The sequence below is a fragment of the Equus asinus genome, chromosome 23, assembly GCF_041296235.1.
Source record: "Equus asinus isolate D_3611 breed Donkey chromosome 23, EquAss-T2T_v2, whole genome shotgun sequence".
In the NCBI taxonomy this organism is placed as follows: domain Eukaryota; kingdom Metazoa; phylum Chordata; class Mammalia; order Perissodactyla; family Equidae; genus Equus; species Equus asinus.
The window spans coordinates 39497906-39516388 of NC_091812.1; the positions used below are offsets into that span (position 1 = coordinate 39497906).

An 18483-nucleotide genomic window follows, 5' to 3' on the forward strand; every position below is an offset into this window, starting at 1 on the left:
AGAATCTACCCTTTGCACCACTGATTACATTAGTGCTTTCTTCTCTGTGGTAGAAAAGTGGAAGGGCCAACTGACCATTCTTCTGGAAGACTTGAGGCTGTGAGAAGTTAAGAATGAAATAAGGTGGCCCCTTTCTCTCTGGGAGCCAACATAGCTGACTGAATAGTCAACAGTCATGGGAGGGGCCTGTGAGATCTGCACCAGAGCTCAGGATCTCCTAGGATATTACTCATGAATGCATCTGGCAGGGAGTTGGAGAAATCTTTGTGCAGTTAGACATTCTCAACCTAGTTTTACCCATCCTTCCCAGCTTTGTATTCATCCCACTATCCCCAGACGTGGATCCTCTACTCCGGTCAGCTCCCCTTACACACCATGTACTCTCTGAACTTGCTTAACCTCTCTCACCTCCATGACTTCTTTGCTCAGGCAGTTTCTTCCACATAAAACATCATTATGCACCCTCTTCACCAGCTCCAAGCCCACCCTCTCTCCAAGGCAGCTCAGGTAACTCCAGGGTACGAGGGATCTTTCCCTCATCTTGCCCCTAAAGGCTGATTACCTGTACCATTTCTTTGTTTGCCTGTGACTGTGCTTGTCTTTTCTCTTTCATTGCTATTTTATTTTCTGTGTATTTTAATTGTTCACATGAGTCTTCTTTATACCCAGACTAAAGCAAAAGTGGAGTGTTCTGCACATAGCAAGTGCTCAATAAGTGTCAGATTAATGGGTTGGAGACCATGTCTTGGATGATCCAGTCCCATCATCCCAGCCGCCAGACACAGTGGACAGCCAGATCAGAGCAGTCAAATGATCCCCTAGCTTGTGATACAAATATCAGCAACAAAATAACCAAAGTCACAAATCCTCCCATGGTTTCCTTGTTCCTATTTCTCAAAGACATTTTTTAATTGTCTATGACTTTCCCCTTTCTGCTCATTCTCACAAATTGAGCTGCTCACTGCTGACTTCTGTGACCCAACACAAGCTTCTCCAGAAGTCCACGAATAAAACAAATACGGCAATGAGAGTCTGGGGGTGGGAGATGCTCCAGAATGGATGACTGAACATCCTAACTTTCAATCAGAAATTAAGGTGCAGTGAGACTATTTTCCTTCCGAAATAGGGTTTCTCCTGCTCAGCCAGTTGTTGCTCTTTCATTAGGAAATGTAATGGAACTGGAGCACAGGAAATAACTATACCAAGATCCTTGTGGGGTTGGCAGAGAAGCCCTCCCAGCAGACCTGGAGGTGACTCTCTGGCAGTGGTCAAGAGCATGGGCTCTGAAGTCAGAAGGACTTGAATTTCAAATCGTCTTTCTTCTACCTACTGGCTTTGAGAACGTGAACATATGATTGAGCCACTCTAGAACTCAGTCTCTCATTTGAAGAATGAGGGTAAATAATGGTAGATGCCTTATAGGGTTATTATGAGGATTAAATGAAATATGCTTTTACAGTCTTTGCACTCAGAGAGGGTGAAAATAGGGGGGGAGATATGGCACCTCTAGGAAGAGGCATGGCTTCTTGTGAGTGCCTGGTACCGTGGGTAAGAATAAAACAAATAGTTCTCCATTGCATCGTCATATCATTGCTAAGTAGCATGCAATTATTATAAAATACTTTAGAAGAATACATATTAGGATATAGGCTAAGCTGCCACGACAGAGGCCTCAAAATACAACTCAAACAAGACAGATGTATACTTCTCTCTCATGTAATATTCAGAGATATAAGGTGATTTAGAGCAGATAAGTAGCTATACTCCATAAAGTCATTCAGTGACCCAGGTTCTTTGCATCTATCTCCCTAGTGAACCCCCCTCCAGCCTTGCCCTTTGTCAGTCTGAGCCCTCTAACCTGTAGATACCCAGAGCTCTCCTTTACAAGGTTTTCCCCAGGCTCCAAAATTACTCATCTCATCCACTTCTCTACTAAACTCATCTTTTCCTCAGGGCCAGGACCTTGATTAGCTGAGACAAGGAAAAGGGATAGTGGTAATAATTCACACTAAGGTATGAATGACTAGATTTTGTATTTTAACACTACCTGTGATTTTCTATTTTTTCAAAAGGATCCTGTTTATCTTTGAAATTGAATAACTAATGGTATAGAGTCTAAGCACTATGAGTGCTTGACAGTGGAGGAGATGGACATTTTGAGGCCGAGGGACTCTCCTATTGGAAAGAGAGAGAGATGATGATGATGATGGTGATAGATAGATAGATAGATGAATAGACAGATAGATAGATAGATATAATATTATAGATGTATCAGAATGATGAAAGACATGGAATCTGGAACCAGACAACCTGGGTTACATCTCAGCTCTGTCACTTACTGTATAACTTTGGGAAAGTTTCCGAGGCTCTCTGGGCCTCACTTTCTCACCAGCAAAATGAGGGTCATGGCAGAGCCTGCCTCATAGGGTAGTTAAATGAGCTAATACATGCAGCACACATAGAACAGTACTTGGCATGGAGTAAATGCTCTATGCTAGTTGGCCATATTGGTTATAACTCACTCAGCTGGCCACCTTGTTGGTTTACCTCTAGGCCACCATGTAATGGGATTCTGGTGCTTTTCTTTCACCAGGTGAGATGGAACCCAAGATCCCTCCAGCTTCGCTGCTTCATGTTTTAATCCCCTCCTTCATCATTGCTTTAATGTTCATAGCTACAATGATAGTCTTAAGAAAACGGCTCTGTCAAAAGCTTTATTCTAGAAAAGGTAAGTGAATTTTATTCTTGGTAACCAAATGGACTGAATGTGTCCATGTGAGGTTATGCTTCACCCCATGGGCCTACAGTTTCCCAGTTTCACACTAAGTCCACGCAGGGCTTACTAATTGCGTTGGGCTTGACCAGATGATTTTTCCCTGGAAGAAAATGGCTCTAGTCTTCAGTGAACTGAAATCTTTACATTGAATATTTTAAAAGGAATGTTTTGTTCCTGTGGCTGAAATAGTTTGCTTTGTTCTGTGAGCTGAGAAGTGTCATCAGCCTTATGAGATAGGTGTTGTTTTGGCACCTCTGACGGCTATGTCAGAGTTCGCTGGTTGGAGGATGCAGGATCCTTCCTGAGGTTTCCTTCAGTTCTCATTCCTCCTTTCCCCATTCTAAGTGTGATCTGGGTTAAGCACCCCTTTCTGCCTAGGAATCTGAATCCCCTGGTTGGGTAAGGAAAAGAGAAAAGTGTGCGAGGCCATTGGGGGTGGGGAAAGCACCTGTTTGGTGGTGCCCTGAGGTCTTTCAGCAGCTCCCCCAGAGTCCCTCCTTAGCTTGTATCTTCACCAACCCACTCCTGTTCTATTGTGCCCGCTGGGACAGAGCTTACCTGCAGCCTTTGAGCCCTGGCCAGAATATCTGCAGGTCTGTCTGGTGCTTTCCTAAACTGTCCCTTTGTCGGCACCCAAGGAGTTCCTCCCAAGATGAATACACAGCCTTGTCTATAGAAAAGGAAATGACATCTGGGAATAATTCAGTAGGAATTTGGAGTGGTCACAATTTGAGGATTGAGGGACTTTTAAGTGTACATTTATAGTCTAACATCTGTATTCTCATCTGCCATGAAACATTGCAATACTCTATTTGTCCATTGCCTTATGTACGCGTTAGCTTGGGGGCTAACCACAAAACCTGTACTGCAGAATCCAAGGAACTGTTGTCAAAAGAAAGAGGGAAGTTGAGGAGGAAGGAGGAAAGGGAGAAAGGATGAAGAAGAAAGGAAGAAAAAGAAAGAGAGAGAGAAACAATAGAAGCGGAGGGGAGGCGTGCTTCACCATAAAGGAGGAACTGCAGGGTCTCGTCTGACAGAACTTTGACTAAACAGAGTCAGTTGTGCAAGTCTGTGACCTCGGAGAGTCATGGCAGGTGCAGTTCATTAGAACTTTTTCCTCCGCCCTTCTTCTTTTACCTCCCTCACAAATACCTCTCAGAAACAGCTTTCTATCAAGGTTCTAGGCCTGGGGCCTGAGAACTCATTAGTCACCTCAGAAATGAGCAGCAGAGTCTTTGGTCCCTACTCTCTTTAAGACAATGAAATGGAGTCACACTCAAAGGTAGAGCAGAAGAAAATCCTCCCCTCATCCCAATCCCAGGAGTGAGTGATGATAGCAGCAGCTCCAAGCTGGGTGCAAGGTTCAGGTACCAACTGCGGTGGGAGGGATTTATTACCGATAAGAATTAAGTGAATAAATTTGCAAGTGATTTATTTTTTCTTTTTAATGAACCAGAGTGAAGTCATGGTTGCCTATATAATAACCCCTGTCTCTAACTCACAAGCTTTGGGATCTGCTTTCTTACACGGGAGATACATGGATACACACGTGGAAATGCACCTGCAATGTGCACAAACTCACATGTCAGATAAAAAGGTTGAGAACTGCTGGTACTGTGAATAGAATTTTAAACCAGGGTTAGAGGCTAGGTCTGGACCAGGTGCTGCCATTTATTGGCTCTATAATCTTGTACAAATCACCTAACTTCTTTGAGAGAGTTTTCCTATCTGTGAAATATGAAGTGAAATAGAACTAACATTTTACAGCTTATTGACCCAACCTCACTGTCACTACTGTGGTTCAACCTGGACCAGAGCAGAACTCTCCTAACTCATCTCTCTGCATCCACTCCTGCCTCCCCCAGTATGGTCTATTTTCACTTCTAGCCAGAACAGGCTTTTAAATTCTCAAATCTGCCATGTCTCCTCTCTTCAGATCTCTTCCATGGCTTCCCGCTGCTCATTGGATGAAGTCCCAAACAGCCCTGGATGATGTGACTCACGTCTCTGGCTTTACACTGCATCACCATCACCCTTGTTCTCTAAGCTCTAGTCATACAGGATTTTCTAGTCCTCAGAGGCATTCCACTCTTTCAATTCTAACTTTTCTCATGTAGTATTCATGCTTCTTAAAATACTTTCTTTTCCAAGTCCACATGAGTTGGAGTCATCCTTTAAATCTCACCTGAGCTGTCACTTCACAAGCTTCCCCTGATTCTACACCTTGACCACACCCATTACATTAAATCCCCTCGTCAGATGCTTCGCAGCACCTACTTTTCCTTTCGATACACTCAGCACACAGTTACATATCTAGGACCTGTTTCAATAGATTGGACTAAAAATGTAATTGCATCCCTTTAATTTTCCAACTAATTCCTCAAGCACCCATCTGCTTATCTTAGCAAGGAGTCCAGAGGCAGCCCTGATGGCCCAATGGTTAAAGTTTGGCACTCACTGCTTCAGTGGCCTGGGTTTGCTTCCTGGTCGTGGAACCACACCACCCATCTGTCAGTTGCCATGATGTGGTAGCAGCTCACATAAAAGAACTAGGACAACTTACTACTAGGATATACAACCAAGCACTGGAGCTTTGAGGAGGAAAAAAAGATTTAAAAAAAGTCCAACATCTCCCTCTTGCAGCATGTACTTCCCCACCTCCCACAAGCTCTTGAAAGGCTTACTCAGCCCACAGGGCCAGGCTGCTTCCAAACAAGCAGGAAGGCTACTGGGGAGCTGGGTCAGTTCACCAGAACACCCTGGTTTTGAGGAGCTGCTGTTTCTACTCCTGCCATGCAACATCTCTGTTCCCTCTCGGTGTTTCCATTCACAATACAAAGGTACCCTTGCTGGTCCAAACTCCCACACAGATCAGAGTGATGCAAGAGGACAACTCTTCTGGCTCCCCTCACATGTTCTGCCATTGCACCCAAAGCAAGACCCTCATGGGCTGATGAGGCTGAGGAGGCAGGAGGGGCTTCCTGCCTTAATCACAGCTGTGCCCGGCCACCTTCTTCTGCTCTCAGCCTTCATGTTGAGCCTGGGACACCAGTTCTAACTTCCCTCTCTTGAGTCCCTCTTAGGGGCATTGCTACCCTGAACTTCTCAGTCCATAGGAGAGAGTCGAGTAAAGAGGTAGCAGTCTGAGGCCCTTTCTGTCCAGAAGCCCCCTTGGTTCCTAAACAGATTTATCCACCTATGCCTCAGCAACCAGCTCTGCACACCAAACTGGATTGGAGGGCAGCTGTTGTCCATCCATAAAAGGCTCTGTTTACCATCTCCACCTAGGAGAAACCACCCAACTGTTCAGGCCTCCAGTGTGACTTACTGGATTCCAGAGAAGAAGTTGGCAACTGCTATTGCAAAAATAATGTCAAATTCTGCTTCATCTGCTAGTCTTTAAATTTCATGGGTGCAGGGACTGTTTCTCTTACTCACCAATATATGTCCAGTGTCCAAAACATCACCTGGCATATACAGATGTTCAATGAAGTTTTAAACATTGAACATGCTATATGCAGGTATGTATGCTAGCCTGCTCTGTACAATATAGTAGCCGTCTGTGGTTATTTAAATTTAAATTAAATAAAAATTCAATTCCTTTGTCACATTTTAAGTGCTCATACATTGTAAGAGCTCAATTGCCACATGGGGCTAATGGCTACTGCATTGGACAGAGCAGATATATAATATTTCCATCTTTGCCAAAAGTTCTACTGGGCAGCACTGTGCTAGACCTTTACAAACTTCTTTTCAGTTAATTTCACAAAAACTGCTTGAGGTTAGGAGTAGTGTCTACTTTGCAGATGAAGACACTGAAACTCGGAAAATATTCCTACAGTCGTATAGCTGGGGTTGAACACAGGTCTGTCTGACTCCAAAACTTGTGGCCTTTGTGTTGCAAAAGTGCTTAACAAAAAATGGCTCAATCTGACTGTATTATCTTCGGGCAATGGAGAGAGAGTCTCAACCTAAAAGAATTGAGTGACTTGTTCGTTGACCTGCTGGCCTGATGGCAAAGCCAAGAATACAATCTACAGCTGTAGAGACAAGATCTCTGGAACAGGTCTCCAGATCTTAAGAACAGTATTTCTCAAACTCTCTATAGTGAAGAACATTTTTGGCTTTTTAAAATTTCTAATATGTTAGGATCAATGCTTTTTAAAAGAAATTTTTTTTAAAGATTGGCACCTGAGATAACATCTGTTGCCAATCTTTTTTTTTTCTTCTTTTTCTCCCCAAAGCCCCCCAGTACATAGTTGTATATTCTAGTTGTACGTCCTTCTGGTTGTGCTATGTGGCATGCCACCTCAGCATGGCCTGATGAGAGGTGGCATTTCCACGGCCAGGATCCAAACCGGTGAAACCCTGCGCCCCCAAAGCAGGGTGAGTGAACTTAACCTCTCGGTCACATGGCCAGCCCCTGGGCTTGATGCTTTTGTAATACATATTTACCAAAAATGAATTACTAGAAAATTAAATGGAAAGAACAAAGACATAAAACAATAAGCCCATTTTTATTGGATTCAACAAATATAATATGACATTTCAATAAATATGATCAGAAAAAAACATAACATAGTAAAAGAATTACTATAAAAGTTTCTAAATTTTGACACTCGATTTCTGTACTCATCTCATCATGGACTGGTAGAAAACAGTCCACCACCACCACCACCAGCCTGTGGACCACACTTTGACTGGCGCTGCCCTAAAAGACCGAGCCAGGACTTCATAGGGATTCAAACCAAAGGCCAAAGATGCTGGCTTATAGTTGCATAAGAACCACAGAGAATGGCAGCACTGACCTCAGGCATTAGAGACGGCTTCTCTGAAACTCCAACATTCAAGGGCAGTTTCTTTTTTCTTTTTAAAGATTGGCACCTGAGCTAACATCTGTTGTCAATAATTTTTCATTCTTCTTCTTCTCTCCAAAGCCCCCTGGTACATAGTTGTATACTCTAGTTGTGAGTCCCTCTGGCTGTGCTATGTGGGATGCCACCTCAGCATGGCCTGATGAACGGTGCCATATCTGCGCCCCAGGATCTGAACTGGCAAAACCCTGGGCCACCAAAGCGGAGCCTGTGAACTTAACCACTAGGCCTCTAGGCCAGCCCCTCAAGGGCAATTTCTATGCATTAACCATTGGACTCCTTTCAAATGTACACCCTCTTGGAAGAGATTGCAATGCTGAATAGAGGCCCTCAAAGTCCAGTCCAAGGTTAGGATGGTCAAGAGGGAGTTATTAAAAATCTGAAGTAAAGAGCAAAAGCAGAATTAGGGACGGACTCAGTTCAGGAACCCAGTCAACTGCAGGAGAGGGGCACCAAGTCCTGGAAGAAAATCAGAGTGGGAGGGAACATGTGAAATCAAGGGTTGAGAAAGAGATGAAATAGCAGCGAGCAGCAATCCATTGTGTGAACCTGTGCTTCTGCCCCACTGAGTTACTTTAAACCAGTATCAGTCATTTACACTTTAGAGTAAATTAATTGATCAGACCTTTTGTTCTGTGTAGGGCAGACAGGAAAGAAGTGGCAATAAAGACTAAAGCAGAATTAAAGAGAGAATTCTGGAGCTAGACATTTCTTGGGCTGAATACCCAAATTAGCAGTCCCTCAGCCTCTGAGTGCCTGGGGGCCAGGGTCAGACAAAGGAATGGGAAGTGGGGACCTTCTTTGTTCACAATTTTTGCCTAAAGGTTCAGTTTTACATTACATATTTATTCAATCTGAGGTCTCAAGCCATGGTGGACATTTGAACTCTACACGTGGATTTATTTGGATTTACTTTTTGTTCTGCCATCTTTTAGCCTATAAAAAGAACTATTTTCTCATTAATCTTATTCAATCACTGGGATTTTTCTTTTTCAGACACAACAAAAAGATCTGTCACCACAATAAGGAAGGAAGCGAACAGAGCTGTGAGTAGTCACGATTTTTGTTTTCTTTTTCACCTCTCTTTCTCTCCCAGCTTGAATTAAGAGATAGCCATTGTTCTAGAAATGCACAAAGGGCAACTGAATAGTTTAGGCCTCTTCAGAATCTTCCTGTTCAGGGGCATTTCAGCTAGCTATTCTTGAAACCCTGCGTTGTTCCACACCTTTCTTGGAGAACAAAGATGACATCTGCTCTCCAGCCGCAGAACAATTATGTTGCCTTTGATCTGTCCATATTTCTAAGCACTCCTAGGGAGGGCTGCACAGGACATCTGGGCTCACATACTTAGAAACATAGTTAAAATTTAACAGCAAAGGGAAGACTGTGATGCAATCACATCTGATGTTTTTGCAACAATTCAGCACATTGTTGGGGGCTGTGGGTCCAGGGTAATGCTGGGGGAATAGAATTCTCTTCGTGAGACTGACGGGCTTAGAGCCAGGATTTGTGGAAGAGAAACCATGTGATCTGGAGTTCAGGAGAAGTGGGGTTGCTGAAATCATTCAGTCTGGTTGGATGAAAAGCTTATACCCTGGGGAAGTGGTGTGTTGGGGACTGACAGGCCTGGGTCACGTTGTAAAATGGGTATTTCTAGTTTTCTTGAGAAAGCTACCTTATCTTTTGTAATCTAGGAATCACTTAGTATGACGCATGAGTTCATCAGTTCACCGAAATGATGATAGGCAAATCACAGAAATTTCCGAATAACTTTGTATCAGCTGCTCATAGTCGTCAGAACTGCTCATTTTAGAATTCTGCTGAATATTTTCTCCAAATTCCAGAGGCACCAGTTACAAAAACAATCTTAGAAAACCTTCAATACCAGGGTCAGCGTCTGGCTTATACGTAAGACATGACAGCTCATAAGCACAAAATATGACTGAAAGGAATGAAATTGACCCCTGCACCCTCCAACTCCCCAGCATTAACTACTTCCCTGAAAGCCATTTATGAAAATATGTCCTGTCACTGGGTACTCATTCCTGGGCACAGAACCAAGGAACAGATGCAGCTTGGGCCTGGACTGTACTCAAAGCCCAGTTACACTGAGCTTCTCTGAAGGAGCAACGAGATTTTCTTGACTCAGGAAAGTTTCAGATCAACACTGGCAGTCCTGATTGAAACATCCATTTCTTGAGGAACAAAAATCCTGTATTCCTATAAATTGTTCTGCTTGGCCTACAGGTGAGTTTCCATGGCAGGGGCCCCACTATTTGTCTGAGTTTCAGGGGCTCGGAGCTTTTGTATAAGCGTCTCTTTCAACTGCTCAGCATAAGGAAGAAATAGTGAAAGGCCTGACAACAGAGGTGGTAAACTCAGATGCCCACCAGGGCCGGGCAGCTGATGAAATGAGTAAAAAGGGCCTAGTATAGCCAGATAGGGAGCAGTGGGGACTACCACAAATTGGAGAGCATTTTCCCTGTCAACTTACCACTAGCCCAACAGTGCAGGAGAAGATGAAAATCCTGATTTTTATAGAAAATGTCCTAGTTATTAAATGCTGGCTGGAAGTATTTCAAATATCAAACCAAACAAAATATGCTCATAGGCTAATTGAGTGTGTCAATGACCAGTTTGCAACCTTCCCCCTAGAGAGAAAATATTATCAGAAAAGAGGTTAGGACCTGAGTAATGAAGGCAGAAACATCTATTTGAGGAACTGAGAAACGCTCAAAGGCTTGCTGCCATTCCAAATGTCTCACCCTAAGGCCTGCCACATGGTCCGAATATTGCACTATTTTAAATGACTTCTTTGGATTAGCAGGATATCACAACCATTTTAAACCAATACATCTCCTTATAAACAGAAAAATCTCACCCCCTCTTTTAATGGTATCTGAAATTCAAAATAAAGTAACTATCTTGATCAAAAGTCAAATTAAAGAAATGGGACTAATCCCCCACCCCCACCCCACCCCTGCCACCAATAATATATAGTCACCGTGTCTACCTTCTAATCGGGAGAAGGGAGAGTCAGAGAGATGAGAGAGTGATGCTCCTCCACTCTCTCTCTCACCTCCCTGACACTCACCTGAGAATATGTGGTGTGATGTAGAGGTTAGGACCAATCAGATATACATCATAGGAATGTTCCTGCTACTATGACTTGTAATAGCAACAAATTAGAAATCATCAAATATGAATCAGTAGAAGAATAGAGGAATAGGAAGACTATACAGTAATTAAAATGAAAGCACCAAAACTAGATGTATTTTTGAGATGGATAAATCTGAACAAGATACTTTTGAGAGGAAAGACGGATTGTAGAAAGATATAGAAAATCTATTACCAATTGTAGAGTTTAAAAACATGCAAACAACCCCTAAGTAGTGTTTACGGAAATGGTCATGTGAAGTAAAAGTACAAAAACAGCATGGAAATGATAAACACCAAATTTAAACTCTTAAACCGGGTGGTGGGTACACAGATGTTCATTATATTATTCTCTATCCTTTGTTTTATGCCTGAAATATTTATTTTTATTAAAAAGAGGTTATGACTAAAATTCAAGAGATTTAGATTCAAGTTTTTCTGTGAGCTGAGCTAGGTACATAATCTTAGGTAAGATCCACCCCCTCTCGGGGCTTCAGTTTAGTCATTTGTGAATTGAGAAGGTTGGATCAAATCCAAAAGGGCAAACAGGGCTCATATCAGGTGGAAGGGATGCCTAGAGGGGAGATGAGGATGGTTTGGGAGACCATTTCAAGGTGGGGGGTGCAGTGATTGACAAATAACGTCTGCCTTGGGTGTGGGATGGGGACCTTGGCCATATATTTGCCAAATGTGGAGTAGATGCTCTTTTTTTAAAAAAAATTATGTGTTTATCTGTGTTTCCATTCATCTTTGTCATGTACATACATATTTTAACACATATAATGTTGACACATTATTTTGTATTCTACATGTTTCAGTTGCATTCAAAGTTATTTTCAAATTTATCCCAATCTTTGTAAGCATGTTCAGAGCTGCATAAAATGCAGAAATTGACTAATGGTCAATATCAATGGGGTATTAAAGAAAAAAATGGCCCATTTTTACTTAGTATAATGTTTTATGGTTTTGTCAAAATAAATACCAATGTGTTAGATTTCAGTAGATATTTTTTAAGTTCTTGCCTATAAAGTTACTAACTGTTTATTGAAAACTAGTTTAACATTTTGGGTAATATCTCCCGGGAAGAAGAGAGAGCAGGACATGGAGATAGTGATGTTGGCAATAAAAGGAGGATAGGTCTGAGGCCTATGTTTGAAGAGCCAAGAAAACAAGAACTCTCTCCCCCAGCTCACCCCTTTTTATTTTCCCTCTGCATCATCCACACAGGCTACACCACTCTTACGCACATGATCACAGCATTATTTTCTGGCTGCTTCCATGTGTATATATTTTATGTCTACCTGGTCAGCGTAATGAAGTGAGATATTAAAACTATTGGGTATTTGTTGTTTGTCTGTCTTATTGTCCATTTGTGTGTGCTTCTTTTAGTTTATTCTGTGATAAATTTAAAAAAAGGTGACTGATTTTGACCAAATTTGGTTCACTCTAAAGGATAAATCTTCTTTAATTTTAGTTGTTCACCAGCTTATAAAAGGGTAACTTATAACAATTTTTAGAATATTTTTTGTTACATAATTTTTTCTGAGTATAAAAATGAAAAAAGGTATAAAGAAAATAAGAATAATTTCTAATCCATTGCCCAGAAATTACCATGGTTAATATTTAATATTGCTATTTAATTCCTAATATTTTTATCTATTTAAATGTTTACAAAATCAAATTACAGTATGTATAGCTTGATTTTTTTAAATTCAATTTTATATCATTAATATTACCTATATACTAAAAATATAACTAATGGCTCTATGATATTTTACTGTATACATGTACCAGGATTTATCTAACTAATTCTCTATTGTTGGAAATTTAGTATGTACCTCATAGAGTTATTTTATTTTTTTGCTGCTTAAACGTTATCACAATTAATAGCCTTGTACATAAATCTTTATGGGCAACTCTGATTATTACCATAAGATAAAAATCCAAGACAGAATTACTGGGGTAAAGCTATAGGCATTTTTAAGACTCTCAAAATGTATTGCTGAAATGTGGTACAATCTAAAAAGTTATACCAATTTATACTAATGATATACAAAAGAGCTAGCTTTATCACACTTGTTCTGATACTTGATATTACCATTGTTTTTATAGATTTTATTTTTCCTTTTCTTCCTAAAGCCCCCTGGTACATAGTTGTGTATTTTTAGTTGTGGGTCCTTCTAATTGTGGCATGTGGGACGCTGCCTCAGCATGGCTTGATGAGCAGTGCCATGTCCACGCCCAGGATCCGAACTGGCAAAATCCTGGGCCACCTAAGTGGAGCACGTGAACTTAACCACTGAGCCACGGGGCCAGCCCTATGATTATTTTTAAATTTTGCTAATTTGAAAATTGAAAATTGTAAGTCATTATTATTTTAATTTGTATTTTAAAGTTATAAGAGAGAGAAATCATTTTTCATATAGGTTTTGTCTTCCTTTGTGAATTGGTTATGCAAATCTTTTGTCCACCTTTTCATTTATGTCTTTACATACAGTTAATATTAACCCATTGTCTGTTATGTATTTCATGTTTTCTTCTGATTTGTCATCTACTTTCAAATTGTTTTTTCTTATTCTGAGAAAACAGGTATTGTGTTTAGTAAAATTGGATTTACAGGACCAGGTTATAAGCATTAATGTCCTGTATTCCATATATTTATTAAAAGAAAATAAGCGTATTATTCATAACACTTATGCTAGGTAAGAAGCTTACATTGTGTAGGGTCCATAGTTCCCAGAGGACTAAGTTATAAATTTCTAGAAAGTAGGTGCAGTGTACTTTCCGTAGACACCTATTAAATGAGAATTAACCAAAGTTAGTACATTATAGTCCATTGATATGTATCAACTAACAAGGGGTAGGCAAACTATGGCCAGGGGGCCAAATCTCTCCTGTTTTTGTAAAAAAGTTTTATTGACACATAGCCATGCTCATTGTTTCCATAATGTCCCCCCATTTCACGCCCCTTCCCTTACCTCTGATGGCAGAATACTAATTGCAACACCATATAGCCCATAAAGTCTAAATTTTTTACAATCTGGCCTTTTACAGAAAAAGTTTGCTGACCCCTGACCTAGAGGTTGTCCCTGGCTTTGTGCCTTCTCCCTCAACCCACAGTCGATGTACTTCTTCCATTACTAAGTGATCTAGTGCCTCCTTCCACTCCTACTTCAGCTCTCTGAACTCTGAGGACAGAGCCCCACTAGTAAGTGTTTAGGCCCAGCCAGCTCAGGGCTTTTACTTTCCCACACCCATTCTCTGCCACCCCAGCTCTGCCTCACCTCCAAATCACCCATGTGGGGGCAGTGAGTTCCAGGCTATCCAGAAGCCATCCTGGGCCATCATGTTCTTCCTCAGCATCACCTTGGGAGAGGGAGTCTTGGAACTTGGCCTGAGCATATCAATTGTACATACTTCTGACAAGAATGTTATTCAGATAAACATTCTCCCTTCCCACTTGAGAAGGGAAGGGCTTGCTGGTTTTGCTTCACTGATCAGAGACTGAAGCGAGACCTGATTATTGTGGGAGTGCCCAGGAGGGCTGAGTAGCTCAAGCAACAGCTGCTCAGGGCTGGGTTTTCCCTCCATGGCTCTGCTTCTAACTTTCTAGGCAAGTCTGGGAAAAGTGCTACCTGTTCTTATTCTTGTGGAAACCCAGACTTCTCAATCTCCTCAGATAGGCCTTCAAGGCTTTAACTTTAATATTATAATGTAAATAAACTCAGATCAAACTAAATGTGACCAAAAAGATAGCTCATTCCCATCCTCCTCCATGGTGGATGTGGTGGTCATTAGTGTTATTTCACATATTTCCTGGATCTCTTGCTTTTGTATACATAATAGGATTGCACTTCTCTGCAATTAATTTGAAGTTAGGTGTGGTCATGTGACTTGCTTTGGTCAAATAAATGTTAGCATACGTGATGTGTGTTAATTCTGGGTAGAAGATATAAGAGTTAGCACATGTTTTGCCGTATTTTCTTTTTCCTTCTGGCGTGGTAACCAGCAACATACAAGATAGTGATTGCTAAATTAGCCTGGGTCTCTGAGTAACTACAAATAACAGAGCCCCCTGCTGACCCTCAATGAACAGGAAACATGAGAAAGAATAAAGCTTTGTTTATTGTATTGAGATTTTGGTGGTTTGTTGCTGTCACATAACCTAGTCTACTCTGACTGATACAACAGGGAAAACTGGAACCTCTACTCAATAAACCATATGTTACCATTAAAAACTCTGTTTCTGAAGGCTAATAATATGGGAAAATACTTTCTATATAATAAAAAAGGTAAGTTATAAAAATGTACTTTGTTGTTAGTGCTGTCAAGTTGATTCTGACTTCTAGCAGCCCTGTGTAGAGTAGAATGGAACCCTGCCCAGTCTTTTTGCACCATCCTCTCACTTTCCAGTGCTATATCAGACAATACTCCACTGCTATTCACAGGGCTTTCATGGCCAATTTTTTTGGAAGTGGGTGGCTATGTCCCAAATATACTTACCATGAAATTCTTTGCCAATCATGGCAGAGTGAGTTGCTGCCTTTGTCTCTCTGCTCTAAGTTACAACCAGTAGGACATCCATTGACCAACAATGGACTCTGTGTAGCACACTAGAACACCTGAGAGATCTACACATCTATACATCTGGAGGTGGGTGGGCTGGACCTCCTGGAGGCGGTGGAACTTGGGGAGCAGCAGCAGCAGCTCCTGAGAGGAGAGGTTCCAGGATCTGTGGCTGTGCCTATGAACAGAGGCCCCAGGAACTGAGATAATGCCTGAGAAAGGAGGCCCCAGAAATCCATAGCCCATGCGCCCAGAGTTTCCGGGAATCACTGTGGACCTATGACAGGAGAGTCCGGGAACTGTGAGATACCTGTGACCCAGTGTGCCCCTCTCCTCCGGTGTGTGAAGCCTCCAACACCAGCCATTCCAACAGTTGGGGCTGATTCCAAAACACACATATCTCCACAGTGGCAGTAGTACCTATGACCTGAGGTTTCAAAAAGCACACTGGTGCTGGAGACCAGAGCCTGCAAGAGTAGCAATGGCACTCATGGCTTAGCCCCTCCTTCTCCCCCAGCAGTGGTGGGTGGTGCCCACAACCTGAGGCTTCAGGTGCCACAACAGTACCCATGACCCAGCCCCCAGTGGTGGCACCCTTGACACCAGCCCTACCAGCAGTGGGGGTTGCATACAAGACCCTGGGTCCCTGGCAGTGGCAGCAACACCCATGAAGCTTGAGCCTCCAACAGCAGCACTGCCAGAACCCCCGGAGAACCTGGGAGCAGCAGCACAGGTGGTGCATGTGGCAGTGGCTTCCAAGCCCATGGAGATCCTGCAGAGCCCAGTGGGATAACACAAGACCCAGGCAACCCCAGAAACAGCAGAGGTGCTTGCAGCCTGGTGGCCCTGGTAGCGGCACCCACAGCTGCAGCCACATCAGTAAACAGCAAGGCACCAGCAACCTCAGAGGCACAAGCAGCACAAGGAGGGCATTGATGATGCCTCTGGCAAAGGCAGTGGAGGGTGGAAAGTGCAAGCTCTCAAATACAACCAGAAGCAGCTCGGAATCAAAGTAACCGAATAAGAAAGATATTTACTACCACAAATATGCCAGCAGAGGATCAACTCATCAGGTACCGCGAAGAACTGCAGTAACACAGTAGCACAGAAAGAAAATGACGACTCTCCAGAAACCAAACCTGAAGTCACAGAATGTTGCAGTCTAACTGACAGAGAATTCAAAACAGCTGTCATGAAGAAATTCAGTGAGTTACAACAAAGCTCAAAAAGAAAGGTCAAAGAGCTCAGGAATAAAATAAATGAATAGAAGGAGTGCTTCACCAGAGATTGGAACTCTAAAAGAAAAAAAAGAAGAAGAAGAAGAAATTCTGGAGCTGAGGAACACAAAATTAATGAGATGAAAAATAAAGTAAAAGCACTGGAAATTAAGCAGACCATGTGGAAGAGAGAATTAGCAAGCTTGAAGATAGAATTCTAGAAATGATTCAAGTAGAAGAGAGAGAATTAAGTTTTTTTTAAAAATGGAGACATTCTACAAGAAATATCTGACTCAATTAAGAAAAGTAAAATAAGGACAATAGGTATCCCAGAAGGAAAAGAGAGGGAGAAGGGAGCAGAGAGGTTATTTAAAGAAAGAATAGCTGAGAACTTCCCAAACCTGGGGAAGGAATTGGATATACAAGTATGTGAAGCTAATAGAACGCCTAATTATCTCAATGCAAAAAAACCTTCTCCAAGGCCCGTTATATTAAGACTGTCAAAAGTCAATGACAAAGAAAGAATATTAAGGGTGAACAAAGAAAAGAAAAGAAAAGAACTTTTAGGAACCCCCATTAGGCTATCAGTGGATTTCTCAGCAGAAACTCTAGAGGCTAGAAGGGAGTGGAATGATATATTCAAAATACTGAAAAGTTAAAAACTATCAGCCAAGAATAATCTATCAAGCAAAGTTATCCTTCAGATAGGAAGGACAAATAAAGACTTTCCCAGACAAACAAAAGCTGAGGGAGTTTATGCCACTGGACCAGCCTTACAAGAAATGTTGAAAGGAGTCCTCCTACCTGAAATGAAAAGGCAAAGTTTTGAGCAAGGTGATAGATAGACAGAATCAGAAAATTGCAACCCTATAACAGAATAAGTTATTAAACACTTAATTATAACATAAGGGCTAAAGGGAAAGAAAGCGTCAAAAATAACTATAACCACTTCAATTTGATAACAAACTCACAATACAAACAGGGATAATTTGTGACAACAAAAACATAGAAGGGGAAGAGGTAAAGGACAGAACCTGCATAGGCTAATGGAGATAAGACGCTATCAGCAGAAAAGGGACTCTCTCATCTATGAGATCTTTTATACAAACCTCATGGTAACCACAAAACAAAAAATCAGAGCAGAGGGGCTGGCCCCGTGGCCGAGTGGTTAAGTTCGCGCGCTCCGCTGCAGGCGGCCCAGTGTTTCGTCGGTTCGAATCCTGGGTGCGGACATGGCACTGCTTGTCAGACCACGCTGAGGCAGCGTCCCACATGCCACAACTAGAGGAACCCACAACGAAGAATACACAACTATCTACCGGGGGGCTTTGGGGAGAAAAAGGAAAAAATAAAATCTTTAAAAAAAAAAAAAAAAAAAAAATCAGAGCAGAGTCACAAAACATAAAAAAGAGGAAACAGAGAAACATATCACAGAAAACTACCAAACTCAAATGGCAGACAGAAATATAAGGAAAAAGAAACAATGGAAATATAGAACAACCAGAAAACAAGAGACAAAATGGCAGTATTAAGCTCTCAGATATCAATAATCACCCTAAAAGTAAATAGATTGAGTTCACCAAAAGACACAGTGGCTAGATAGATTAAAAAACAAGACCCAACAATATACTGCCTCCAGGAGAGCCATCTGAGCTCTAAAAACAAACAGGTTCAGAGTAAAGGGATGGAAGATGATACTCCAAGCAAATGACAACTAAAAGAATGTGGGTGTAGTCATACATATATTGGACGAATTAGACTTCAAGTCAAAAAAGATAACAAGAGACAAAAATGGACATTATATAATTACAAAACAGACATTCTACCAAGAAGACATAACATTTATTAATATATATGCACCTAACATAGGAGCACCAAAGTATATAAAGGAACT

At 41.7% G+C, this 18483-nt stretch overlaps 1 protein-coding gene across 4 annotated transcripts in view; it reads left to right on the forward strand.

Moving 5' to 3' along the window:
- PDCD1LG2 (programmed cell death 1 ligand 2) overlaps positions 1–18483 on the forward strand; it is a 62170-nt gene that overhangs the window by 37456 nt on the left and 6231 nt on the right. For all 4 annotated transcript variants that reach the window (XR_011497591.1, XR_011497590.1, XM_070496067.1 and 1 more), the window contains exons 5-6: positions 2594–2728; positions 8647–8696. Coding sequence is in view for 2 of the 4 variants with exons in the window: in XM_070496067.1 (XP_070352168.1) it covers positions 2594–2728; positions 8647–8696 (185 nt within the window). In the remaining 2 variants the exon portion in view is untranslated. The remainder of the gene's footprint in view (positions 1–2593; positions 2729–8646; positions 8697–18483) is intronic.